This window comes from Lygodium microphyllum, chromosome 25, assembly GCF_053477565.2.
Source record: "Lygodium microphyllum isolate KBCC chromosome 25, Lygodium_microphyllum_v1.1.10, whole genome shotgun sequence".
Lineage (NCBI taxonomy): Eukaryota > Viridiplantae > Streptophyta > Polypodiopsida > Schizaeales > Lygodiaceae > Lygodium > Lygodium microphyllum.
Window position 1 is genome coordinate 67,972,250 of NC_141159.1, and position 18,236 is coordinate 67,990,485.

The 18,236-nt window shown below is 41.9% G+C and overlaps 1 protein-coding gene across 2 annotated transcripts in view; it reads right to left on the reverse strand.

Annotated features, from left to right (window-relative positions):
* Positions 1 to 18,236, reverse strand: part of LOC148014330 (YTH family protein) — a 76,462-nt gene that overhangs the window by 28,604 nt on the left and 29,622 nt on the right. For both annotated transcript variants that reach the window (XM_087667321.1, XM_087667320.1), the window contains exon 3: positions 5,817 to 5,871. In XM_087667321.1, coding sequence (XP_087523447.1) covers positions 5,817 to 5,871 — 55 coding nt within the window. The remainder of the gene's footprint in view (positions 1 to 5,816; positions 5,872 to 18,236) is intronic.

An 18,236-nucleotide genomic window follows, 5' to 3' on the forward strand; every position in this document is an offset into this window, starting at 1 on the left:
TGCTCTAGTATTGAGGCTTGCACTTCAATTATTTTGACTCAGTTTGATGCAATTCAATGCATGAACACCACGAAGATCCAAAATTGCTACCATGGTTAGCCAAAAGAACAACAATAAAAAGAAAAAGAAAATAAATATGCACCCATGGGCATTACATCATACCTAGGGTCCTCAATTTAGATATGCTTGGTAGCCTTGGTCAATTGGCTTTGTCACTTACCCCTAGCCCTTCTTTCAATGACAACCTCCAAGGTTTGTGGTTAAGGGAAAAGAGCACATGGTTTGCACATTGCATAAGGCCCTTTACGATCTCAAACAAACTCCTCGTGCATGGTACTCTAAAATTGATGCTTATTTGGCCAACAAAGGATTCAAAAATAATCCAACTACTCCCACTCTATATATAAAGAATAAAGGGGAGGGCTTGCTGATTATAATTCTTTGTGTGGATGACATGCTACTCACCAAACCTAAAGAGAACAAAATTGCAGAGATTTCAAGGTTTAATTGAAACATGCATTTGCTATGTCAAATATGGACTATCTACACTACTGTTTGGGGATTCAATTCAACCAAAATCAACATGGCATCATCATGTCATGATCACAATATGTGAACAAGCTTATAAGCGAGATTACAAACCTATATACACTCCTATGGAGCCAAGCCTAAAGCTATCTATGCACGATGGTAAAGAGACATTTGATGTTGCAATGCACAATTAGGTTGTTGGTTGTCTTATTTATATTTGTAACATATGCCCTAACATTCAATATACAATATCTCGAGTGAATAGATATATGCACAACAAGCAAAGCATACATTGGCAACTTGTTAAGCGGATCTTTATATACTGGCAAGGCACTCAATCACATGTATCTACAAACTTACAATGACTCAAATAGAGCTCGTGATTCAAACACTAGACAATCTACTACTGGACACAATTTCTTTCTAGGTTGTTCATGCATTTCATTGCTAAGTAAGAAACAACCTACAGTGGCTACCTTGTCTTGTGAGGCTGAGTATAGCACAACCTTCACAACAACAATGAAATGTGTATGGTTACGTAGATTATTGGTTGATTTACATATATCATTGGAGGATCCTATGCCCATCTTTTTGACAAATCAAAGTGCTATTGCATGGCACAAAATCCTATATTTCATGCTCCTACGAAACACATTAAGGTGCATTACCATTATGTCAAAGAGAGATATTGTGCGAGAGAGATCAGCCTGATATGAAATGTTGCAAACATTTCCAACAAAGCATTACCGCATAAGAAGTTTGAGGCTTTTTGAAAGTCCTTGAACTTATTACCCTTTGATTATTGATCATCCTTGTACTTCATTGCATTGACACTATAGGGAGGCGTTAGAATTTGTCAATTCTGAGCAATACCAATGTATTTACCACATGAATGTGTCAATGTAAGGTGTGTACACCTAATGTCTTAGAAACTTAAAAAGTAGTGTCACTAAGCTCTAAAGTAAATAAACCTAATTCTAATTAGTTGGTGAAAAGCTGATTAAGTCAACCCTTGCTCTATACTAGAGTTGTTCTTTCACTCTATCTTTCAATTCAACAAGCTCACTCTTCACTCTTGCTTCAATTCACATTGTCATTGTCTCGCTTCTCTCTCCTCCATAGCTAGTACCATTTCTAACCACAAGGATCTATTGATGCTTATACATGTGTGCATGCACATATGCATAAACAGTATATATACAACTCTTCATTTTGCATTGAATATTTCTTTCACAAAACATTTTCCCATTGGAGATTATGAAATTTATGTGCGAGAAAAAGTCGCACAAACAAAAGGACTATAGCCTTTGTCCTATCCCTCTCATGAAGTGAATTTTTAGTTTTCCCACAAATATTATATGGTGCAACCAAAAATACATGGGTGACTCATATCAGACAAAAATACAAAATATGCCCTGTCAAGTTATCCTTTAATGAAATGAAATCAATAAAATTAAGATTTAGAAATATTAAAAGAGACACTTTCAATCGCCGCATGCTTTCTTTACGTGGGATATCTTCCATTCAATCTTACACATGTGTGTTGCCACCAACAAAGCTAATGCTCTTTGACATATAATTGTTAGCAGAGTATTTGTCAGCTCATGTGTGAGCCTGAGCTTGATCTGAGCTGGGCATTTTTATTAGGTATTTTAGGTATTTTTCTGGTGTGGCATTTTATGCCATTGGGGCATTTTATGCACCAATCGGCCAGCATTAAATGCTGTCCGACCAGCATTATTGCTCCCCACTTTTTCAGCCTATTTATACTCAGTGGCTCCTCCTCAGTCAGTCACTTCATTTCACCATCTGCAGACTCTGTGGAGAGAGGAGCCAGTGCCAGTGCCCACGCAGCCAGTGACTCACTGTTGTATGCGACTGTCTCGTGTTCAGATATATGGATTCCATTTCCCGTGCATACATCTGAGTTCTCATCTGTATCGTGTTCTTTCTTTTCTCTTTTTTGTCTTGTGTTTCAGTAGTTTATTTCAGCACATGTTTATGCTTCCACCGCTGCTCCACTTCTGACATGGTATCAGTTTTCAGGATTTGTGTTTCTGCTGTGTTTTCTTGCTGATTTCAAGACTGTTTTGTACCCCTGCTGATCAGACGACTGCTGTCGCAACCAGGCGACCTGTTTTGGGGCTGTTTTCAGCCTGCGTTTTTTGCAGTTTTGCCATCGCCTGCTGCCTCCGCACCCTCTGCTGCCTGCGTTTTTCATCTGCAGCTGCTGGCGACAGTTTTCTACCTGTTTTCTCCAGTTTACAGCCTGCGTTTTGCTGATTCAGCATCTCTCGTGGCTGGGTGGCTGTTCCTTCAGGCCGTTTTTGCTGTTTTTGGCAGTTTTTGACTGATTTTTTGTCTTTCTGCAGCAGATTTCGTCTTCTATTGATCAAATTTTGGGTTCTATTGCATGTGAACTCTCATTTTCTGTAGTCTGTGCTTGTGTTTTGGCTGTGTTTCCTCTCTCAATTCCATCTCTTCTCTACTTCTCTTCTTATCCTCTCCATATGGCTCCTCCGTGCACTTCCACTGATGATAAGCATGAGGCATCCTTGAGATTACAGGGGCGGCTTCCGGCACATTATGGAGGTGAGGCTTATGTAGCTTCAGAGAGGGGTGACGAGAAGAAGAAGTCGAAGGCCCAGTGTTACCACTGTGGCAAGAAGGGACATTTGCGGAAGGCCTGCAAGAAGTTAGCGGCTTCCAGGAAGAAGGAGCAGAAGACGAAGCGGGATGCTGACTCTACCGATGAGTCCTCTCCTTCATCAGACTCCGACTCCGATCCTCCGACCAAGGTGAAGTCCAAGGCGCGGAAGGGATCCTCTTCTTTGGATCGCGGGAAGGGCTTGGTGGCCCCTTCCTCGGCTGCTTTCTAGTGGTGATGATGAGGTCATCCCTCACGACTCTCTTGTGCCAGAGAGGGAGTGTGAGCGGGTGTTCAGATGGGGCAGCCGCGCCTCATCTATACTTTTATACAGGTGCACAGGTTCCAGAGAGGGACGTCCCTGACGCATCGACTTCAGTCTGGCGGAATCAAATCCTGGAGCTGGGATTGACATCCAGGTTCATGATGAGCTGGTCATCTGACAGAGAGCGGGAGGCTTTCGTCTGGAGCTCACATGAGGGGACACTTTGGCGGTTTGGCCAAAGGCGGGGAATCCGTGGTCACCTATGTTCAGGGGCATTTTTGACAAGATGGTCTTGTATACTACTGCGAGACATTAGTGATGGACACAGAGACATGCTATGATCTTCTCTATTTTTCAAGTGTTTGGTACAATCGACATCGACATCAGGTTCTCTTCGAGGCACCTTGGTGGTGGCTTGATCACCCACTGCTTGGGTATCCATGGTTCTACTTGGTGGTTCTATGTTATATGGTTTCTGATCCCTTTTCATTGTACTATTGTATTGTATCAGATCACTCATGATCTGAGAGAGGGTGTTAGCAGAGTATTTGTCAACTCATGTGTGAGTCTGAGCTTGATCTGAGCTAGGCATTTATATTAGGTATTTTAGGTATTTTTCTGGTGTGGCATTTTATGCCATTGGGGCATTTTATGCACCAGTCGGCCAGCATTAAATGCTGTCCGACCAGCATTATTGCTCCCCACTTTTTCAGCCTATTTATACTCAGTGGCTCCTCCTCAGTCAGTCACTTCATTTCACCATCTGCAGAATCTGTGGAGAGAGGAGCCAGTGCCAGTGCCCACGCAGCCAGTGACTCACTGTTGTATGCGATTGTCTCGTGTTCAGATATATGGATTCCATTTCCCGTGCATACATCTGAGTTCTCATCTGTCTCGTGTTCTTTCTTTTCTCTTTTTTGTCTTGTGTTTCAGTAGTTTATTTCAGCACATGTTTATGCTTCCACCGCTGCTCCACTTCTGACAATAATTACATCACTAAAATTGCCAAATTGCCTAACCTCATTCTCAACAACTAGAACAAAACTAGCTTGGTGTCAAATTACCTAACCTCATTCTCAAAAGCATCACACTTATTTTGGCATTGTTATCCAATCAATTTCTCTTCGACACACTTTCAAGATCAATAAATGCTAAATTTCCTTTAAAGAAAGGACAAGATGGAGGTGCTTTGACCACACTCGAGTACTGATGGTCGCTTGCAACTACCTTGCGCTCCTTGGAATCCTAGTCAACTACATGCTAGGTTGGATAATATGAAAAGATAGAAATCATATTATAATTCTTACAAAAATGGATTCAACCATTGCTTTTTTGGGATAATCCTTACTTTGAACACAAGAGGAACACAATCCCCCCATATTAGGATAAGTTAAAGAACAATGGTTTTACAAAGACATATACAACATTATGTATATGTGTATCATGGAATATGAGGATCAAAGATGTCTAAGACTTTTCCTCCTGAAGCTTCAAAGACACCACAACACTAATACAAGACAAGAGACAAATTACTTGCTTCCATTTTTGAATGCTGGATAAAGTATAAGGAGAGGATTTTAGTTGAATCAAGGCCCATAAAAGTACTCATTATGTCATGTCATTTTCTTCTAGAAACCACCCTTGGTGCAAATATGAGCAAATTGCAATAGTTGCTTTAGCATAATAAACCAAATCCATTCTTGTTGGGTGAAATAAATAGAAAACTCAACATTGAGGACATTGAGAATAAGATGGTGAGATTGTATATGCAAATTATTCAAACCTTTAGATTTGTGCAATCCCCAAAGTGCATTGGCTTTGTTGGTCAACCATGTGGATCTCAATTATAAGATGATTCTCTCTCTCTCTCTCTCTCTCTCTCTCTCTCTCTCTCTCTCTCTCTCTCTCTCTCTCTCTCTCTCTCTCTCTCTACACATACGAATGTATGTGTGTATGTGCACATGCACACACACACATACATACATACATACATACACAAACATAGTGTGTGTGTGTGTGTGTGTGTGTGTGTGTGTGTGTGTGTGTGTGTGTCTGTAAGAGTCTCACAAAACACATGCAAAGAGAATGATTCTTGATTATCTATTTTGTCCTTGTCACACAAAGGGCAGTAATATATTCAGCTATGAGAGCAAGCATGTGTATATGCATCTCACAAAACACATGCAGAGAAAAATGACTTACAAGGATTGCCTAATTTTTCCTTGTCACACAAAAGCCAATACCGTATTCAGGTAGTCCACAACAGTAAATTTCTCAAATACATTCTACTAATCAAAAGAAACTTGTCAAATGCAATCAAACACAATCTTTCAAAGGGGAACAACTTATTCCTACATACAAAACGAACATTACCTCTGTTTTTGGTTGATGGTTCATCAATGCTTCAGTACCATGTGTATCCTGCTCACTGCAAAAACAATTTTTGTGTACCTTATCAACAATTCATGTCTCTACCATCATAGCTATTAAGTAATTTTTGCAAATTGAAAGATATTCAAAACTACACACTTCAATCACTATAACAATGAGACCCAAAAACACCTAGATCCCATCATGGATGAATTTGTGCACTAAGACACATAACATGAAAACATACCATGTATCAACTCTTTTACCTAGTTAAACCCTAAAACCAAACATAAGAGTACTCTAACAAATGAGTTTAAACTACCTTACACACTTCAATCAGCAAAACAATAGAGGTAGGGTGCACCCTACCGAATGAGGCCAAATAAAGCCTTGTGTTAAGCCACCCTAGAAACTGCAAGAATCTCAAAACATCCCCAAACAACAATAAATTCCCTTAGTGCAATTTTCTAGAATTTCGGTAACAACTAGCTCAAAAAGTTATGTAAAATGAATCACTCTCTGTCCCCTTCATCCCTATCTATCCCACTTTCAATGTTAGCTCTCCCACCTCTCTCGGTTGCCATTCGCATCATGATCTCTCTCCTCTCTCACGTCCTGCGTTGCTGCCCAAGTGCGGCTGCCTGCTGGTTTTGGCCTGATCTCAAGCATCACCAACCCTTTGAAACTGTCATGATCATCAAGACTGCTGTGTTTCCATCTCCACCTGCTGCTTGACCCTGTGACACCATCCAGCTGCTAGGTTTTCGCCTTCCCTAGGTTGTTGATGCTGGTGGCTGCAATGAGATGGAATAGTTCCTCATTAATGGAACTGCCGTGTTTTGCTGCTATCGGGCATCTCAGCAACCCCCGCGTCCTCCTCTCTATCAAGATTTTGACTTTCCTCCTGCCCACAGCTGTTTTTCTTCTCCTCCTCATCTAGGATCGTGCATTGGTGGCTTAATGCACTCAAATCCATTCCGAAGGATGCACCTCCCTCGGCCTTCTCCCATGAGAGGGAACTATTATTGGACAACCCTCTGCTCCTTGAGCATCCATTCAATCACACCTCACATTCTCAATTTGTTCATTGAGTTTCAACAGCATTCACTCATCACCATCATTTGCATTTTGTCCATGTTCATTGTGTTTGTTGCATCCATACACACCTTGGTTTTCCCTAGAAACCCTATAGCATCATCATGTGGTATCAAAGCTTGCTTGGCTCATAGAGTATCATAAAGCTGACCTACCGGAGCATAGTCCGCCTCTCCCTAGAGGACAAGGCTCTAGTGGTCAACTAAGTCCTATTGGTGACAGCTTAGTGTTGCCAATAGTATTTTGCCTCTTATTGGTGTCTCTCACCCTTGTGTTGCTCAATTACACTACTTAGTTCAGATTTTTCCATGGCCCAAATTGAATAGATCCAAGGACTCGTATGCTAAGATGGGTTGGAAGACTATCATTTAACATTGCTCAAAGGGGCTCAAGAGTCTACGGATCATTGATCCAAAGTACCAAAGTCAACCACATCATCTTTCCTTTATAGTTTGCTGCAGGTCTGGTAAATCCTACATAAGGCCCTAGAGCAACCAAATCAACATGCCACGAGAAGATTGACACACAGCCCTTTATCTGCAATCCATAGATTCAAGACTGCAATAGGATACAGACTGCATTCACATCTAGTGGACTTGCTGGGAGGCTGGTCCCACCCAATCTATCAAGATATGGAGAGACATCTACCGAGGCATAGATCTAGAGGTTCTATAACAAGCAACAAGTTGTCAAAAACGAGAAAAGACCAAGAGACCAAAGATTGATGCAACAATTCCCCATGATTGGATAGCCCCTAGAGAGTCAATGTAGCCAAAAGAGAGACGAGCAACAAAGCTTTTGCAAATAGAAATCTAATTGCAAGTGGTAGGCAAAGTTAACAATGCCCACCCAAGCACTTTCTTTGAAGTACAAGAGGGTGGTCGACTAGCTCTAAACAAAGGATATTGAGATCTAGGCCTCCACGACATCCCTTAGAAGAGGATTAGAGTCATAGGCTTCCAAGAAAAGGCATGGTCATTGGATCCACATATAGCCTGGTCATATATTTTTGAGTGGCACCTCTGGACTTGGGAGAAGGAACCTTTGGATGAGTTGGATTTAGTATTTAGATGTTGAGCTCCACATGAGCTAGCATCAATTGCATGCCTTGGTGATGCGGTAAGATTTTACCCACATGCGCATTACACGACTAACATGAAGGATATGCCAATGATTCTATAGCTACACTACACCCACAGCCTACTCTTGGTTATGACACATTCATTGTGCCACCTCATCTATCCTCAACGCATTCACATTTAGTGACCAAATGTATATATGTTTGAATAACTTCATATTAGTCTTTTATCATGTAGTAAACTAAGTCGTCATGTGTGGAAGAAATAGAAAAAAGAGGATTTCAACTCTACTTCTCTATGTGCTCAAATCTCCATTGTGTGTCTATGCTCATAGTTGCTTCACCTCTCTTCCCTCTTGTTTCTTTTCATGATGTTAACGCCTTCTCACAACTGTGCAATCGAAGGCTGAGGTGAAAGTGACATATACGAAAGCTATTAGGCCTATATAGAAGTAGACAATGCATTGCTGCTAAAGTTCTTGCAATAAATGCTATTGCAAAACAAAAGAAGGCTCTGAAAAATTTAATGCAAACACAAAGTAAATTTATATATTGACTATCTGAGTAATGGGCTATTTGCAAGAATCTAAAGCACCTGCCATTGCATGAAAGAATCTCGCAAAGCTGTTTAAACAGAACAAATGCCAAAAAGTTGTAGCTTAAGTCAAAGCTAAATTAGGTTAAAAGAGAGAATTTGTCCATTCATGATTATGCATTAAAAATCAAAGGTATTTGGGAGCTCTTAGGTATATCAACATAACAATTGATGATGATAATGATGTTGTGCATGCATGTTTAGATAGCCTAGGAGATGGTTGTAAGAGCTTCTAATACAACAAAATTTTAGTGATAACAAGGAATGCTAGCATTGTGGTAAGAAAGGCCACATTTTCAAGAACTTTCAAAAAAGAAGACTCAAATTAGAGATGGAAAAAGGCAACAAGAGCAACTATACATCTACTAGCAGAGAGAATGGTGGCAAAACTGAGTAGTTATTTCTCATGCAACATTTCATGAATACTATGATTATTGAAGTTCATTAGAGAATGATATCTAGTATGTAGACTAAAACACCTCTAGCCACATGACATCTCATTAAAAGTAGTTTAGAGAGATCCAATCTAAAGTTTCCAAGCTGTGTAGAGAAAAGAGATGATACTGCTTATCCCATTGCTCACATTAGCAATGTTCTTTTGCGCATGCAAGATGGAAAACAAAATTCTTGGTTAATATATTGCATGTACTTAACATAACTAAGGACATAGTTTCTAAAAGTCAAATGATAGAACAAGCATTGTAGGTTCCATTTACAATCCGATGGCTGTTACATAGAGCACTTTGGCATAGTTGCAAGTGGATGCAAAAGGTAAGTGTGAAAATTGTTTACTCTCAATGTAAGTCCACCTAAAATGGACTACTATGTTATCACAACGTGTTGACACATTGTTTAGTCTTTATGTAAGTTTGCATGGAATGAATATTGCTATGTTTGCACATGATTCAAGTGACATGGGTGATAAGTGTAACTAATATAGACGGATTGATCATGTCAATTTGCCATATCTGAAGAATATACAATCAAAACAAATTATAGACAACTTACAAAAGTTTAGAGTTGATATGATGTATAAAGTATAGACAACATGTTATTTTGGAAAACAAGCAAGGCAAGTATTTCCACATGAAAGAAATGTATGCAAGGAAAGACTAGAGTTGATACATTCTAATGTGTGGAGTTTTACAAAGACTACAACTATGTGTGGATGCAAGTATTATGCCTCCTTAAAAACTAATCGTACTTGAAAAGCATGGGTTTATTTAATGCATTAAAAAAGTGAGATATCCACTCCCCTTAAAAGCTTTAAAGCTTTAGTTGAGAAAAGAACAAGGTTAGAAATTAAATACCTAAAATCAAATGAAGAGAGAGAATACTTTTTCAATGAGTTTTTTATTTTTTGTAGAAAAACAATATACAAAAATAATTTACATATAAATATTCTTTGCAACAAAATGCAATCATCGAAGTGGAAAAAGCAAACACATTATAAAGGTGACTAGTACATTTATGTCCAAAAGAAACTTGTATCATTCTTATTGGACTAAAGCAATTGCTACTACTATATACATTATAAACAAGACACCCACAATTGTTGTACATGGTGTGACACCTAAAAGGAAATATTCAAGAAAAAGCTAAATGCATCCCATTTAAAAGTATTTGAATATATTGCTTATGTGCATATTCTTGATGAGTTTAATAACCAATTGGATCCCAAATGAAAAAAAAATAGGTATTTGTGGCATATTCTCTCGAGCAAAAGGGATACAAATTTTGCCACTTTGTTACATATAAGTTGAGGTGTAGTAAAAATGTTGTCTTTGATGAGATACGCAATAAGTATGACAATGTGCAATACGAAATTGAGATTGATGTGCATAAGAGCATGTCTATGCACAAAACAAGTCAACATTCATAGATATTGAGTGGACTATACAAATCTCCTAGTCATGGGTTTGTTGATAAACTTTTGAGTAGTAGATTGTGGTCACATGTCATTCCACAAAGTGCATCACGAATGTCAAGAAAAAGCAAGGAAAAAAATAGAGACTCGCACTTTATGATTGATGTATCATCAAGTTTCTCTCATGTTAATGCAAATATGGCTTTGAGCAAAGCTTACATGAAGATTTTTCAACCTATTACGACGCCTAGTGTGAGAAAAACAGACAAGGATCCTAAGGCACTTGATAGTGATCCAAGTCCACATAAGTCAACTAGAGTTACAAAGCCAATGTAATAGTTGATATATATAGCAATGTAGCTCATCACTACATATATATGGATAAGGTTATGCTAGATGTAGAGCCCACTTATTTTGAAGATACAATTGGTAATGAACATTGGGATCATGCTATAAATGAAAAATTGGTTGCACTTAAGACAAATGATACATAAGATTTTATATCTTTATCTCAAGGCAAGAAACTATTGGATGCAAATGGATACATATACTAAAGCATAAGTCAAACGGATCTAATGAGCACTATAAGACACATCTGACTATCAAAGAATATGCACAAACTAATAGTATTGAATAATAAGAGACTTTTGCTCCAAAGGCTAAAATGGCCATAGTGAGAACTATCATAACAATGGTTATGACAAAGGGTTGGATTATGCATCAAATGAATGTTCAAAATACCTTCTTGCGTGGGGAGCTTCAAAAAAAGGCTAATGTGGAACAACCACCTAGTTATGTGGATGAGACCTATCCTGATTATGTACACACACTTCATAAGACCTTGTATGGGCCGAATCAAACACCTATGGCATGGCATGACAAGATTTATGAAATACCTGTTAGAGATCAGTTGCCTGGTCGAACTGCACAGTCCACAGTCCAATCGGACTGTACAGTCGGACTGCCATGTGGCAGTCCGACTGTGACATTAAAAGGGATATTTAATGTCACATTAAGGTCATAAGTGTGGAATGTGACATTAAAAGGGATATTTAATGTTACATTAAGGTAAATTTAGGGGAACATGCACGAGAAAGACCGTCTGGGCTCTTGGGCGCCCGAACGGGGTTTAGGGGAGCCTAGAGGTTAAGGGAGTCCAGAAATAGTAGGACTCCAGCAAGTTGATGGCCGGCAAAGAGATAAGCTTGAGGGCCAGCACTTATCTAGGCATGGCTGGGAGGTGAAGAACTCTCGTGCTTCCATCAGTTTTCAGGAAATCTGTGCCCGTTATCTAACACCGACCTGCTTCCGTACAGTCAGCTGCATTTAATGCAGCCGACATGCAGTTATCTGGCGCCCAGATTTTGGCTATTTATAGCCGCGATTTCTAGGAGTGGAGTCTCCTACATTCTTCTGCTCGCAGATTACAGGTTGGAGGCTCGCGCAAATTCCGTCTCTCTTCGCAGATTTCAGACAAGAGATCGTGCAGACTGCATCGGACTTCGAGGTGAACAGCAGGTTGCATCGTCGAGGTGGAGACACGCAGTCCAGCACACTGCACCCGTGCACATATCTGCATATCTTTGTATACAGCACACTTTATACAGCAGATCTTCATTTACCACTGTCTCTTTCTATCTCTTCTCTCTGCGTTCTCTCTCTCTCAGTCCTATGCTTCCGCACCGCTGCACTCTGACATGGTATCAGAGCAGTGTAGAAGGGCTGACTGAGTGCAGAACTAACTTAAAGAAGAGTTTCCATCGCGACACAAGGCTGCGTTTTCAGTGTTTGAGGGCAAGCAAGAGGGCAAGCTTCGAAACAAGGCTGAAGCGAGCGTGGACGCGCGGGAAAGGAGTCCAGGTGGTGGATTTGCTGCTGTTTTCTGCTGTTTGACGAGGAGGAAATTTGAGTTTTCAACTTTCAAGTGAAGGTTTTGCTTTTTCATCGCCTCCGGCGGGTGAAGAAGTTTCGGGACGCGGAAGAGCCCTAGCAAGCTGCATTTTCACAGTCAAAGGGGGCTGCTTTTGCGTTTGTAAAGACATTACAGGTGAAGATGTCTACAGAGATTGACTTGGAGTTCCAAACGATCGTGGACCGGAAGGTGCCTACTGTCTTACCGGCTCTTCCCACAGATCAAAAGCTCGATGGCGATAATTACCGCATTTGGCGCGTGATGATGTTGGCCATCCTTGAGTCCTACGATTTGGCGGAGCTTGTACAAGAGGAAATCGACCGGCCCTCGGTGAGAGATGAGTCCAAACTCTCTTCCGATGCTCATGCGGAGTTGGCCAAGGCACGGTCTCACTAGGACAAACTGAATGCCAAGATTCGTTTCTTTCTTTTTCTGTCTTGTACTACAGACGTGATAGCTCACATCGAGCACTTGACAGTGGCTCAGGAGATACGGCTGGAGCTTGATCAGATGTATAACCGGATGACCCTTATGAAGCGGTTTCTTTGGAGATGCAAATACGGACATTGTCCGTGAACAAGTCTTCTTCCTTGCGGGAGCACATCAACAAGCTTAGACAGCTTCAGATGCAGGTTCAGAATGCGGGGAAGCCGATTTCCTCCGAAGACATGGCAATCACACTCTTATCCCAGTTGCCGCCACTATTCGATGCTTTTTACTCCACCCTCATTGCTTCAGGGCGAGAGTCCACTCTTCGGTGGGAAGAGTTGGTTCCTATGGTCTTGGACCAAGAGGAACAACTGAAGGGTTAGAATGCTTCCAAGTTGGAGGCACTGATAGGTCAAGCCTCTCAGAAGAAGGGGAAGGACCAAAAGAAGAAAAAGGGGGATAACAAGTCAAAGAAGGACAAGGACAAGGACAAAGAATCCACATGCCATATTTGTGGAAAGACCGGCCATTGGAAGAAGGATTGCCTTGACAAAGACAAAAAGGACACCAACAAGAAGGACACGAAGGATTCTAGAGCGATGGCTGCACCCTCATCAGCTGCGTTTCTTCATCTAGCTGTCATTGAGGACTCTACAGCGAATGCTTCTAATGCTGCGATGACAGCTCCCCAAGCTCAAGAGTGAATCGTTGACAGTGGTGCCTCTCGGCACATGACTCCTTCATCAGATGGTGTTGCCCAGTTGCGACCTTTGAGTGGGCATATTCTCATTGGAGATAGCTCTTCGGTGTCTATTGCAAGACGGGGTGAGATGCAGCTTATTCCGAATGGACGTGGTGGTACTCATACCTCAGAGGTCTTGCATGTACCAGATTTAGGGTATCATCTACTGTCAGTTCATAAGATTTGTTCCCTTGGACTTTTGGTGGAGTTTGACAGTGATTCGGTGCGAGTCCTTGATCGTGGGTCAAGAAAGGTTCTCTCATCCGGATATGAGGAGAACGGCATCTACAAATTGAAGCCTTCCACCGCCCTCTCTACTCTTCTTTTTACCTCTCAGGCACAGTCAGAGCTATGGCATGCTCAGTTTGGTCACCTCAACTATGATTATCTTCGGAGGGCATCACGTGGACAGCTTGTTCAAGGGTTGCCGGACATAGTAGTGAGCCAACAGCCATGCATCTCCTGCATTCGTGGGAAACAGCATAGGGATGTGATTCCCAACAAAGCTTCGCGGCGGTCTACTTCACCAATGGAGTTTGTATCTACAAATCTTTGTGGCCCTATGAGGAACGAATCCTTGCGAAGGAGCTCGTACTTCATGTTGATCATAGATGACTACAGCAGGATGACATGGGCCTATTTCTTGGCGTTGAAGTCAAAAGCTTTCTCCCACTTCAAGGATTGGCTTCTCTTTGAGGAGAACCGATCGGGCCGGAGATTGAAGACCTTGCGATCTGACAAGGGTGGTGAATTTGTTTCTACTGAGTTTGCTCGTTTTTGTGCAGATAAAGGTATTCACCAGGAGTTTGCTAATACCAACACTCCTCAAGAAAATGGCATTCTTGAACGGAAGAACCGAAGTGTGATCGAGATGGCGCGCACCATGATGGAGCATCGACAGACACCTCAGTTTCTGTGGGCCGAGGCTGTGGCTACTGCAGTCCACATCCTTCATCGATCCCCCACTTCGGCCGTTGATGGAATGACACCTTTTGAAGCTTACTTTGGGACTAAGCCCGATGTTTCTTATTTTAGGGTTTTTGGGTGTGATGCCTATGTTCACATTCCCAAGACTCATAGCGATAAATTTGAAGCAGCTTCCCGAAGACAGGTGTTTGTTGGCTACAGCTCTCAATCCCAAGGCTATCGTTTGTATGATCCCGTCAAGCGGGATGTGTACACCAGTCGAGATGTGCGGTTCATGGAGGTTCCGGCCATAGCAACGAGTGAGGAGCATCCCGTTCTTGGAGATCCGAGGGAGAGTTGGGCTCCTGCGACAGTTCCCTTGGAGCCCGCGCCTTTTGATGCTGATTCTGTTTCTGATACAGAGTCTACTGTTCCACCGGTCACCCCTGAGGAGTTACCACCGATGAATATCCCAGAATCTTCAGCTGATGGAGAGAGACGAGGAGAGGTCCAACCTCCCCCTCGTTGGGCCCGTGACACACTCCGTGATTCAAGGATCGAGGGGGTCCCTGAGAAGTGGGGACCGCAGGATGATCCACAACGGTCACGGAGGCACTAGGCACATTCTACGGAGCTTGTTTGCTCTAACTATTGTTTGATGACTCGTGTTATGCAGGATCGAGAGCCCACCTCCGTGAAGGAGCCTTTACAATCCGCACCATGGAAGAAAGCTATGAAAGCCGAGTTGGAGGCTATTGAGAGGAATGGCACTTGGTCACTCGTGCCTCGCCTCCCGAAGAAGAAGGTGATTGGCGTCAAATAGGTCTTTAAGACCAAGTACCTTAGCGATGGTTCTTTGGACAAGCACAAGGCTCACCTTGTTGCTAAAGGTTTTACACAGCGCCCAGGGATTGATTGTCATGACACTTTTGCCCCCATTGCTCGTATGGCGACTACTCGAGTTGTTCTTGCCTTGGCTGGCCATAGGAGATGGCCTATCTACCAGTTGGATGTGAAGTCGGCCTTCCTCAATGGTGATTTGAAGGAGGAGATCTATGTCGAGCAACCTCCTAGCTTTGGATCTTCAGATGGGAAAGTCTACAGGTTGAGGAAGGTCTTGTATGGCCTCAAGCAGGCTCCACATGCATGGAACGAGAATATTGATTCGTTCCTTCGGTCACAGTTGGGATATCAACGTTCCAAGGCCGATCCGTAGCTTTATGTACACACTTCCGAGGCTAGTTGTGTGCTTTTTGTGTTGTATGTTGATGATTTGATTGTCACAAATAATCATGCACAGAAAGTCCAAGAGACGAAGGCAGCTTTACATCGGACGTTCGAGATGACGAACTTGGGTCTACTCCATTTCTTCTTTGGCCATGAGATTTATCAGTCTCGGAGGGGGATTTTCATCTCTCAACAGAGATATGTATAGGAGCTCTTGGTTTCTACTCCTATGGATCCAAACTCGAAGGCCACTTTCCATTCAACTTCTTCCATGGCAGATGCTTCCCGCTATTGTCAGATGATTGGCTCTTTGATTTGACTCCTCAACACTCGTGTTGATCTTTGTTTTGCTGTTGGGCTCTTGGCAGGGTTCATGAGTGAACCTCAGATAGTGCATTGGCAAGCTGCCCAAAGGATACTTTGGTATTTGAGGGGGACATCTGATTTAGGGATTCATTATCCAACAAGCACAGGTGGTTCAGATCTTGTACTTGCAGGTTGGAGCAACTCGGATTGGGCTGGTGATGTGGACCACAAGCGGTCTACTACAGGTTACTATTTTACCTTGGGTGCAAGTGTTATCTCATGGAGTAGCAAGAAGCAGCCCACGATAGCCCTTTCGTCTACTGAGGCGGAGTATCGGGCCGCGTCTTCCACCACATGTGAGGCTGTGTGGCTTCGAAGATTGTTGGAGGAGCTTAGCTGCCCCTAGACTCGTCCTACTTTGCTGCAATGCGACAATGAGAGTTGCATTGCCTTGGCATGGAATCCTGTTTTTCATGCCCGGACGAAGCACATCAAGATCCAGTACCACTTTATCAGAGAGAAGCTTCCGGATAAAACCATCACTGTGGAGTACTGCAAGACGGAGGACAATCTTGCAGATTTGTTTACGAAGGCGCTTCCCGAAGCTCTACTTTGGAGACATGCCAGATCCCTCAGGCTTCTACCCTGCCCAAGCTCTAAGAGAGGGTGTTCGAGATCAGTCGCCTGGTCAGACTGCATAGTCCACAGTCCAGTCGGACTGTACAGTCAGGCTGCCACGTGGCAGTCCGACTTGCTTCCGTACAGTTGGCTGCATTTAATGCAACTGGCATGCAGTTATCTGGCGCCCAGATTTTGGCTATTTATAGCTGCGATTTCTAGGAGTCTCCTACATTCTTCTGCTCACAGATTACAGGTTGGAGGCTCGCGCAGATTCCGTCTCTGTTCGCAGATTTCAAACATGAGATCGTGCAAACTGTAGCAGACTTCGAGATGAACAGCAGGTTGCATCGCTGAGGTGGAGACACACACTCCAACACGTATACATATCTGCATATCTTTGTATACAGCACACTTTATACAGCAGATCTTCATTTACCACTGTCTCTTTCTCTCTCTTCTCTCTGCGTTCTCTCTCTCAGTCCTACGCTTCCGCACCGCTGCACTCTGACAATACCTTGCTAGTATTGGGTTTCACAAAGCACACGCTAATCAATCACTTTATGTATGTGAGAATGACACATACTATGGTCATCTCCATACATATAGATGACTTGGTTATTATGGATGACGATGAGATACATATTGATCATGTGAAGGGTCTTCTCAAGTTTCAAACAAATGAGATAATCAAGACTCAAGAGGGAAAATGGTTGCCAAAAAGACAACATGCTTTGGATATGCTAAGAAAGTAATCTTATTCCAAAAGCTCAAAGGGTCACCCTAGATAAGCCAAGGCATCAAACAAAGGGTGCTCGTTGACTATCCAGTGGCCTACCAAGACCTCCAAAGGTAATGAAACCACTTCAAACCATCTCTTTTTCTTTCAGTAAATGTGCCCATGGAGAAAATAAGGGAAAGTAGGATCCAACATGTCATATGGACGTGAAATTTTGATACTTTGCTTAGCATTTAATTAAGTTGTTAATCAAATGTGCAAAAAGGTGCACATGAGATGTGCAAGTTAGTTATTTTACAATAGCAGGCCAAGGACCCTAAGATATCAATGGATATCAAATGCAAAAGTTCTAATAAGTTATATTAGTCAAATACTAACTAATGCTTGGTGACAAATTTTGGCTTGGATCATTTTGTTAGCCATTAATGTTAGTGGTGACATTAGGAACTAGACACTAACTAATTAATTATTAACAAGCCATGAACTAATAAATACTTAAGAATGCTTTGATAACAAATTGGCCTAGCCAACTTAATTGTTAGCTCATAAAATTTATTTTTATAAGTAAGATTTATAATATAATTCATTTTCAAAATTAACATTCTAAAATTAATTTAATTGGACCAAAAATTGCTGAAAAATGCCTTTAGAAGACTACCACTTGGCAAAACTTGCCCATGCAAGTGAAAAAAAAGTTATCACAAGCTAGTGGAACTTCATTCCAATATGATGAAGGCTAAGAGAGGAGGAAAGGGAGATGTTGCAATTTTCTAACCATTGAAGACTACAAAAGGATTGTTACTACTAGTTGACCAAGAAGCCCCTAGAGATAAGTGACAACCCTTGTAGCCTATCTATAGGCACATGAGAACAAGTTTGGAACCCACAAGGGCAAGCAATTGCAAGTAG